This window comes from Phlebotomus papatasi, chromosome 1, assembly GCF_024763615.1.
Source record: "Phlebotomus papatasi isolate M1 chromosome 1, Ppap_2.1, whole genome shotgun sequence".
Lineage (NCBI taxonomy): Eukaryota > Metazoa > Arthropoda > Insecta > Diptera > Psychodidae > Phlebotomus > Phlebotomus papatasi.
Window position 1 is genome coordinate 85612030 of NC_077222.1, and position 11344 is coordinate 85623373.

Genomic DNA, 11344 nt, shown 5'->3' on the forward strand with positions numbered 1-11344 from the left:
TCTTTCTGCCCTCCATGCAAGTCAATTTGAATGGTGTTGCTGCCTCTTCTAAATACATCATCCTCCTCTGTTTGTCACGTGTTTCAGTCAACTTGAAAGGCATTTAAAATTCACAAAATTGAAAAACATATCCCTTTTTGAGGGTAAGAATTCAGCTCTATTATGTTAAGCTATTAGAGCAAGAAACAAAACGAATGAACACACTTCAGTCGGTTTAACAAAGAAAATGTCTAAATAAATCAAAAGTACACCCATCACAGAATTGCAAATCAATTGTTTTAGGAACACTAATTTAAAAGGATTGTAAGGCTAGTAGGGCTTGCGGAATGATCCTATTTACTAAATAAAGAACCAGTTGCGCGAGAAAGTTATATGAGTTAGTCCTATCCATAAACCACAAAGCTTTTCGGTTTATTGCAATAAAATTTATCAAAGTTCATAGTGAATTCTAGAAATTCGGTTCACTTAATTTGGCGCCAAAGATAAAGGAGTATTTTTGTCTAATCCAGTCTTGTCAATCGTTTTAATGGTTTTAATAATTAATTTACGTTGAAGTATTACTTGTGATTACAATTCTTATAGTAACCAATTGTAAAACATTATTAATACAAATTTAATTATAATTGCATATTCAATTCCCAATAATTATACTTGAATTCTACTATACTAGATTATTAGAAAATAATGCTTATTAAAGTTTAAGCCCCGCGATAAGATATCATTGAACACAAGGTGAAAATCACGTGATGTAGGTAATTCTACATGTGGAATGTTTATATTGTCTGAGATACGGTAAGAGTATCAGTAATGAAAGGATTTTCTCAGCTTTATTTAATGTGCTTTATTCAACGAGATAAAAATAATCGAAATTTCTTAAAAATTCAAAGTTCACAGTCGGTTTATTGTTTCTTTTAGAATTCCAAGTAGATAATGATATCTTATTTGATATTAAACAACATTACCCCTAGCGAAAGGAGAATTTGCATTAGTTGGGTTCCAGTAGATACCTCTGGCGGCCGTTGTAAGTGGTTCACCTCCCATTCTGCGATTTGCTCCGGCAGATACGCAATTTTGGTTGAGGATGTCATTGTAATTGCGGCACTGACGAGACACAAAACCAGGACCTGAGTTGATAGATTCAGCGAAGAACTGCCAAGCACGACTGTGGGCGCAATTGCCAGCCAAATCAGTACCACATCCAGGCTGACTGCGTCCAAAGTTGGGATAGTAGTCAGCAAGACCGATGGGTAGATCGAAGCCCAAAAGACCAGCATTGGTGTGGATAACTTCGACGTAGTTGGCATCAGTAGGAGCAACTCGTTCACCTGGACGGTCAATAGAGAAGAGTGGCAACGCAGGGTCCAAAGCAACAACAGCAGCTAAACGACCACGGGATGTCCTCTTTCCAGCAATTCCAGCAGTATGTCCGCCCAAACTGTGTCCCACCACGGCAACACTTCCGAAGCCCATACCCTGTGTGTTCAGGAAATCCACCATCTGGGCTACCCTTGGACCGACAATGTTGATGTTGTTGCGAGCAGCAACATAGTTCGCAGTTTGTGCTCCTGCACCCCAATCCACAACAATAACGTTAAATTCACCGCGGTTGATGTAAGCGTTCCTAATGTTAGTGTTCACAGGTGATCCTCCGTTGTTGTTCCAACCGTGAATGATGAATCTGAATTTAGATTAACCATTATTGCGTTGATTTTCGGATTTATCTTTAAGATTTTAAAGGAGCAGCCTTAATTAGCTAACTTCTAGCAAGTGTGAAGCATATAGTTTCAATTAGGGGAAAGTGGTCGTGCTTCGTACGATCCCAAGCTTCGTAATAACTAAATTTTTCTTATGTTTCTCAATAAATGTGACTCCCATATTTTAAATATAAGATTAAATTAATTTTTTTTCTCATTACTAAGCTTGAGATCGTATGAAGCATAGGCCCTTTCCCTTAATATAGGAAACTGGGACAGTAGTAAACATGGTGTAGCGGTAAACACTACTTCTTTTTTTTCTGTGTTCTGTGTAGGAAATTTTCTGTGTCTTGGGAAATTATTTCACACATTCATCATCCTCCATATAATTTCGTCAATTTCAGGATTTTGAACATTCGAATTTTTGGCTATCGGAATTTTGGCTTGCGGGATTTTGGCTTTCGGAATTTTGGCTGCCTCGACACGGGTAGCTGTAAACACCGCATTTTTTAATTAGGTATTAGACTTCACAGGACGAGACTTACATGAATTTATAGATACTATAGGGATCTTTATTCACTGAAGACATGGTCGACAGAATTTAAAGTACAATAGTAATAAAAATCAGTGTTCAGAACTACCCGATGAAATGGTCCCAATTTTTAACTGGTAAAAATGAAAGTATTCCTGTTTTGACGCTTACTTAACTTCGAAATAAACGAATAAAAACAATGAAAAAGTCATCTTTGGTGTTCGCTCAGATGAGAGAAAAATGATATGAATAATAAGTTTGCGGTAAAACATAATCTGATGTAATCAATATGCATACAAAATTTCAAGAGACACTGATGATCCTTTTAAATGATCAAATATGATCCAATTTTATTTTTTTTATTTTTACCAGCGTTCCTAAACGTTCGGTCCGGTTATCATTTAGATTTTGTTATTCTAAAAATCACTCAAATGATAAAGCTCAGTTACGTGTCTTACCCTAGAACTATTGTTTCACAAGGTACTTTCCCTTTATCCAAGTACAAGTGCCAGAGCACGGTGAAGGACTCTGTGTGAACGCAGAATGGTTAGAGCCTATCAATCGTATGATCCAGCTGTGTACTAGTCGGATGCTCGCTTAGACAAAGATGGTTTTATCTTCGCTCAATCTTTTTAAGAGCTTTGTATAAAAGCCTCGACTTATAGATCATTTTACGGTTGGAAGGATTGGGAAAGAATAGACTGTTGTAAGGCAACTATCTGTTACACTTTTTAGTATCCAGTCAGAGTCTCCGAAAGACCCTAGTTCAAATGTCCCTCTTCTTTTACTTCATACTACGTGGCACTGAATTACTCGGTGCTATCTCATAGATACAGTGACTGAACCCCAGAAGTTACTAACACAGTAGTGAATTGAGAAGAGACCCAGGAAAGGATTTGAATAGTAACCTCCTAACAGTCATAATTTTGTATGCGGGTAATTTTGGCGTGTGAGGGTAACTTTACTCCCCTGTTGTACGTAACATTTTTTTTTAATTCTAGAATTTAAGGATGATCTTTACAGATCAGACATAGCAGTAAGGGAACAAAGTCACCCCAGGAGGATAAGGTCAGTTGCACTTAGGGTACCTTTAATGCGAAGATCAAGAACATTATTCATCTACTACATATTCTACGTGATTGTAATTTTCATTATGGTAAGAAAATCGCTAAGCTAAAGGTCGTCTTATTTAGTTTTCTTTGTTAACGAACCTGGTTGGATGACCTGTGCGGAATTGAGAGTTGGATACAGATCCAGCATTGTTGAGAGTGAGAACTTGACCAGAGGTGGGATTGCGGCGGGTGAAGAGGCGGAAGATCACTTGATCAGCATTGAAGAATGGAGCTGCTTCCAATTCTTCTCGCAAATTAACCATGTGCATATCTCCATCACCATCTGGTACTAAGGCCCATTCCTCATCCGTAGAAGTCGCCTCTGGAAATTCGGGGCTCAAAAACTCATTTTCCCAAATGGGATTCGCTTGAGCTAAAACACAACAAAGTAAAATTTTAGTTTTTTTTTTTATAAACATCTCTCAAGATTTTCTTTCAATTACCAAGAGCTAGTGTAGCAAGGCACAATAGGAGCTTCTTCATCTTTGGTACTTCTTGGACCACTGACTTAGCGAACAATGTGATGTGTTCCTTTTATTTGGTAGTTATATCTTATCACAAAACGATATCACTGAAATCAACTATATCATTTCAATAAATTCCACTTGACGTATAAAATCACTTTTTGATTATACTAAAGCTCCCTTGCTGAGATACTAGAACGGATTGTAAAATTTGAAGTCATTGGCGTAATTGCAATTAATATCAACCTTTGCTTACTAGGTATTCAACGTACTCAATCTACTGAAGAGTTATCACAAATTTAATTTCCAAAATAAATTTGAACTCTCAGACAGATAAGGTAATGAGTATCAGAGATATTAGAGCACTAGAGTACAATTTCAAAGATTTGCGATCAAGTCAATTCAATCAATTGCTACCGACTGAATTATTTATTTCCGATAGGTCACATTAAATATTTTGAGAAAATTGTTGATTTCATGCGGCTTTTTTGCCGTTGTGACATTCAAAAGTGTTGACAACAATCGTACGTGGTGTGACATTTCAGATTAAGAAGACGGAATTGCGTATGATCTTGCTAAAATCAGCAATGATCTTCCTATTTCTTTGCAAAAAAATTAGCCATGAAGAGAACAGATGAATTAACGTTCAATTAACCGGAATAAGAAAAGAAAAACTTAAACAAAAATTTAAGAAACCCCCAATTAAGATGAAGATTAAGGTTTTCCAAGTCTATTAACCTAGGGCATCTCATTTTTTTCTCACAGAACTTACCGATCAATCACCATAAAATCTCCAAGGCATTTATCCATTTCCCAGAGTGTGTGAAAAGTCTCAACCCTAACTGAAAATATCTGCATATATTTTTCACGGATATTTTGCATAAAAAGTCATTAACATAAATTAAATTTCGTTCACTGCATCTTCATTTATTCATAACTTGTACGACATAGTAATCGCAAATCCGGTCCATATGCCTCGATTACAGCATCGAAGCATTAACTCCTGTTTATTTTAATTTAAATTCAAATTCACATGTGATATGTTTTGAAAAAGAGCCGGGGAAACTGGTTGTTTATTTGTTGATTCCACCGTGAGTTGGTTTTTTTTCACTCGAAGCACGTGTCTTTCCCCATCCATGGCACGTTTTCTGCATTTTTGGTGGCCTTTTTTCGCATCAGATGTAATCACTCGTGTAAGATGCTCTGGTAATACGCAATAGATCCCATCAGGATCACAATCCCACCGGCCATCGTCCCAAAACATCACTGACAACTTCATCAATTGTGTTAGAGGTGTCCATGTCGAATTGCTCAACGGGGTTCGATGATGCATCGGGGATTAAATTAAAATGGGATTTTACAGTCAACGTGTGAAAATTCTATCAAAGGGTGCTGAACTAAAAAATCACCCGATTTTAGGGATTTTTTTTAGCTGCTGCACAAAAATAAATTGCATTTTATGACGGGAACTCTATGATATTATCCTATCGGCGATATTATAGTCAATAAAATGCAATTATTCACTTCGCGATGGCGTGTCGGGGAATATATTGTGATTGGACTCCATCATTTACTTAGCCACAGTGACTTGTGGAAATTTAGACAAATTGATTTCATTGAGATTTGAGAGAAAAAGCCCTCCATTGTCATGTAACCTATACATTTCACTCACTGACACGTAAAAGCCCCCTGTGAACACTTGTCTGATGGAAAAATATGAATCCCTTAGTTTCGTTCGTGTACATAATAATAAGTATCTTATCTATATGGTGAGTTTTCCTTTTTCATACACTGCTAGAAACAGTTTGAGAAAATTGAGGACTTTTACATGAATCTATATTTTATTTTGGTACAGAATTTTTAAGAATGTAGATCATCCTTGCTATAAGGTCCACGTAAGAGTAACTTATAATAAAGAGATAAAAACTATTAAAATCCCTGAGATAAGTCAATTTCACACATTTAATTTGGGTGGTGCCTCAAGTGTCTTTCGCTTTGCAGAAATAAGACAGTGATAGGAGTAAGGTTAAAAGCTTCTCATAACAGGTGGCTTTTTCGTCAAAATGTTGCAAATTTTTAGTTTTTGTGATGACTAGGTTGTAAAAAAAATGCCTAAAGAAACAAAGGATCATCATATCTACGAACGAGATGGAGCGCAAAAAGCCAAAAAAGACTTCCGAAAAGCAAGGGAATCCGTCAAATATTTTAAATGATTTAATGGAAATTTTCCGGGCACCTCGGAACATTCTAAAGTTCGAGATTCCTTCAAGGTTCAAGGTTCCTTCTCATAAACAGGAAGAGGACTTGGTAAGTTTAGTTCTTAAAATGAACTATTCGCGTCCTATTGTAGCAGATTAGCTGTCCAAAATTACAAGCAAAACTGCGCTCAAGTTCAGCTCTAGATATTTATTGTTTCTAAACGTATTAAGATTATTTATAGACAAAAAACAAAGAGGATGAACTGCTTGTCAAGATTCCAAACAACAGTTTTAAAAAGGACGTAACTAAAGACTTAAATTTGTATTGTAAATATTGCACTTCAAACTTAAAACATTGGTGTTTATAGTGGAAATTTTTGGAGGGAAGCTCCATCCGGACGCGGCAACACAAGCTGTGGAGTCTTCAACCCAAAAGATCAAAAAATTCACTCTTCTCCAGAGCTTTCGACACGCTCTGCGTCTTCCTCAGTGGTCGAGTGATATCAAAGATCACTGGGTTTCGTTATTTGGGGGATCCTACAAACTCGGCGGGAGAGTTCTAGGGTGCTCATCTCGGAGACACAGCACCAAAAACTCTTCAATCATCAGGAGACAACAATCAAGAGAAGGTGAGTTGTCCGGACGGAGCTTCCCTCTGAAAATTTCCACTGAACCTGAACGACAATTCCCCCACGATTGGTGTTTATATGCACCATGTCCCAAATTATGAGCACTTTTCTCTACAACTTTTTTTGAAAACGTTGTTTAAAACTTTGAAAAAAACTTTATCGTCTTTATTTTATCTTAAATAATGGTTATTACGAATTACAAATATAAATATTGCATTAGTTATTGTTTCGGACACCTCTTGTTTGTAACATCGTCCATCTTTTGTAAAATATCGTACAACAAATTACACATATGATTTAGAATTGTAGAAAAAGGTTGTTATATTTCAGAAGCAAAACAAGTGAACGATTTTACAAGTCTTACCTCATTGATTAACCTCTGGCGGCGCCGATCAATCCTCATGATCGGCTCATCGACACCGATCAATCTCCGAAATCGGAGGTTCGATGTGAACCCATACCTGTACCCTCTCACTGTTGCAGTGTCCGATGATTAACTGAAAATGGATAATATTTTAGAGTGTCAGAAATGTAGTACTTACAATATTTTTCTTTCTCGTAGGAGTAGTTTATTTCAATGTCGGCGGAAATCGTATAATCCCGCACAAGATTAATTAGTTAGTTTGAGCAATAATAATAATAATAATAATAATAATAATTTATTTCTCTTTTATCATCTGCGGCTGCCGCCGACTTCACAACCGACTTCATCGGGCAAGACGGCAGAAAATCCCGAATCATTAGTCGTATAGGCCATTACATAATTTGTACAATTTAATAAATTAAGGGAAAAAAAAACAGTTATATAACTTACAGTACAAATATGAATCAGTGAAATGCTTTGCAGATGAGAAAAGGTAAGTCGCAGCAAGGACTCCTAAGAGGAGTACGTATTAGCTGCAATGTTGATGCTTTTTTATAAATTAATATAAATACCATAAATACAAAGGTAAGCCAACTGCAACTCCTGAAAGAGGAGTGTCCTAAATACTTTTATGGGAAAATTACGCGATTAGTAATAAATAATGCAACTATTTGACATAGATCTAACGAATTTAGTCAGTTTCTAGCCTTCGGGAATTCTTAGTCTTGGAGTTCTTAATTTTGATATGACTCGGAAGTAGTTTTCTCCTCTCTCAAATTTAGTCTGGCCTACTTACTTTCTAATGAATTTGTAACAATTGATATTTTAACGTGAATCATACAGCCAGTTAAGGAATTTTCCATCGTTGTATTCCAGACGTTGGAATCGACGCTAAGATGGAGATGGCCGCATGAGAAGAGAGAAAAAAAAAGATGAAGACGAGATGAATAAATATAACTGAAGTGAATTGAACTGAATTTAAAGATATTCCAGCCAAAATTTATCGCATTAAAATAAAACCGTTAACATCTTAACGAATTTAGAGCACAACATAAAGAATTATCTTTTTAAAAGAATTACTGAGGGATCTTTTGCGAGAAAAAAGTTCTTTCGACAAAATATTTTTTTTACATTAAAAAAATTAATCCAGTGAGGTTCAATGATTTTCAATTAATCTCATAAATGTTTAATCAGTTTTATCTCCAAAGAAGCAATCTACATGGCACACATTAAATAATTGCATATGATAGCCAGAGGCATGATTGAAAATTGATTTCAAACAGAGTTTTGTTGGCTTTCAGTTAATATTGATCACAAGATTAGCAAAATTGATAGCAGAGTCATTATAGGGCACATTAAATTGGCTTTAAAATGCAAATCTTTCAATTTAAACACAATACCAATTTATTTTTAAAATTTATTTACAAGAGTCAAAAAAAGAAGTATTTTCCGGTGTATTGCTGGATTTCCTGCTGGGTGTATTGTCGTTGATTCATATATAGTAAATGTGGACGTGACTTGCAGAATATCTTCGGTTAGTCAGATAATGCAATCAGGAAGTTAAGGCAAATGGACAAAAGACTTGCATAGTCATTCCGCATTTTCGGACAGATTTTGAAGAATCGCACTTGTTAATTTTGTCTTCCCTAACCTCCACCCCCCAAGGGATTGCTGCACGCCATCGAGAGGAGAAATTGAGTAGAGGACTGTGACATGGCCCGAGTGACACCCAGAAATATATTCAGATTCACATAAATCTCCCTTCTGTACAAAACACAATCGGACCCATAATGCTGCCATAATCCTATTTAATAAATAAATCATGCAGCGGCCTCAGAAGTAGATTATATTATTCAAAATAAATACATACTTGTACATATAGGCTGAATTTCGTGGAAGGAAAAAAAAGAGTAATACATCATTGGCAGAGATGCTGGAAGAACTGACCTCAACGAATGTATTTTGACAGCTAAATGATTTATTGGGTGCAATTTGTTGTGCGGAGAAATTCGGGTTTAACAGCTAAAGATGCTACTGCCGTATCCAAGAACGGTCAAGTGGTCGAGAACAAAAGGGGTGTTTTGTTCAGAAGCCTGTCCTTATATCATTAAGCTGCATAATACGATGCTTATCCCCTCAGGAATACCCAAACCAATTTATATTATTTTCTGCTATTCTTCTTCCGCAATTCTGCATTATTTGACAAGGAAAATGTCGATTTTTTTGCTCGTACTCAAGAGTGGAATATAATATCATCTTACGGATAGTTATCCGTAATGCTCATTCCAATGAGGATAATGCTTGTCTACCATCTTAATTCAGACGAATGCAATATATTCCGAGGTATGTTCAGAAAGTCTCGCTTCCGCAAAATTAGGCCACGCCCCTTCTAAAAGTCACTGAAGAAAAGCCAAAATAAAGCAAGTAATGCCAGAAATTCACAGCAAATAAAAGTGAATAAGTTTGGGGTAAGTTAGGTGAGTGGAAAATTTTAATTGCACTACCTCAACTTACAGTATTCCTATCCAAGGTCCTTAATTTTTTTCGACTGCTCATGATATACTGAAACAGGTATGAGAAGTTTAGATGTGTGGCAAATGTGGTGGGAAAATTGGGACACTACGGAAAAAGGGGTAGTACCGAATACTGATTTCTATTTCCAAACTATACTCGGACTATGGCGATCATTTCGTCCTTTGAATTCAATAAAAAATCGCATGGAATTACTCGAAATACGCGAAAGATATTGATGGTGTCTTAAATGAAACGAATTTCAGGATCCTTACTATTAAATGGAATCGCAGAATCCCATGGTCTTCGCCTATAATTCATTAGTTATCGACAATCAAACATTTTCGTTCAGCCATATAAGGTAAGTGTGCCAAATTCCGGCCAGCTTGAAATTTCGGCCACCTTTTTTGTTCCTCGAATTTCCATGAACTTTTAGATTTTACGTACTCTAGAGATTGCAACGTACTCTAGAGTGATTTTACGTACTCTAGAGACAATGCAAAAGAATAACAAAAAATGTAGCTTCGACAAACGAGATAACGTAAAAACGATATTGGAAGAATTCCCGAAGGGAAAGGAACTATGAGAATGAAGGAGGCCGAAATAGGGCACCAAAGCTATGTCTGCTTTAAAGCCCCAAAGCTATGTACATTTTAAAATGTCTTAATACATTTTAAAATGTATTAAGAATGATTTTAGAGTAAATAAAGACGGTAAACTCTTTACAAGGTTCCAAGCAACACTGTTTCAGAAGAAAGAATAAAAAAAATCGATTTGTATTTAAAATATTACATTTCAAACTTGATACTTTGACGCTTGCATGCAACTATGCCGAAATTTGGCACACTTACCCTACAGAAACGCATAAATTTTGCGAAATTCTAACAGGAATAAATAAATCACCAATGGAATAATTGAGAACCGAATAATACTGTGACGAATCAATAACGAATTTTACACTTGGAATACATTAAAATCACATGGAATAACGGAATTCAGACGGAAAGTTTCGACTTCACTCTCTTACGACTTGGCCTTTATATTTAAACGCCTTTATTTTTAAATACCTTCTGCACAAGAGCCTGTCTGTATCTCCTGCTGATAGACAAAGGACAACTGGAACCTTGACTGGCATTCGAATATTGCTACTGATAACAAGCCATTACTTGAGATTTGAAGCTCTGCTTACAAATTGGTACTCATTTATTTTTAGTATTTTTTTTTGATATTTTTGTAACATTAGAAACAATACTAATCAAATTTTCATGTTTACCAGAAAATATATGATAAATTCGATAAATTGCTGAGTATTTTCGGTGTTAGATCTTTTACAATTATCGGATCATCTAATTAATGGTGTAAAATCAGCTAATGTTTATATCTTTAATAAAGTCTTAACGTGCTAACTATATATTGATCAAAAATCTAAACGAAAATCAAAATCTCAATTAACCTTCCACTCAAGCAGAACAGTAATCCCTTTCAAATGAAACCATATATTTTGTTAAAACCGATTGGAAAATATACATAAGCATAAACTTAAAAAAAAATGGACAGTTGGAAGGAATTTTGTTGTTCACAGTCGGGTTGCGGTCAAAATCCCGAAAGCCAAAATCCCTAACGCCAAAATCCCGAAAGTCAAAAACTCGAATTGGCCAAAATCCCAAATTATTAAAAGTGTCATAGCTACTCCCACGATTGCACCGATACTTGTTGGAGGCAAAGGGTAATTTTCTGTGTCTTGGCAAATTATTCTACACATCATTCTTCATAAAATTTCATCCCTTTCAGGATTTTGAACATTCGGGATTTTGGCTAACTCCAGTTACACTCAATATCG

At 35.8% G+C, this 11344-nt stretch overlaps 1 protein-coding gene across 1 annotated transcript; it reads right to left on the minus strand.

Annotated features, from left to right (window-relative positions):
* Positions 1–816: 816 nt before the first annotated feature.
* On the minus strand, positions 817–3842 carry LOC129797904 (phospholipase A1-like). Its single transcript, XM_055840775.1, has 3 exons — positions 3782–3842; positions 3438–3711; positions 817–1678 (listed from the first exon to the last, which is right to left on the minus strand). The coding sequence occupies exons 1-3, from the start codon at positions 3819–3821 to the stop codon at positions 949–951; spliced, it is 1044 nt and encodes a 347-aa protein (XP_055696750.1). The 5' UTR covers positions 3822–3842; the 3' UTR covers positions 817–948.
* Between the last annotated feature and the right edge of the window lie 7502 nt (positions 3843–11344).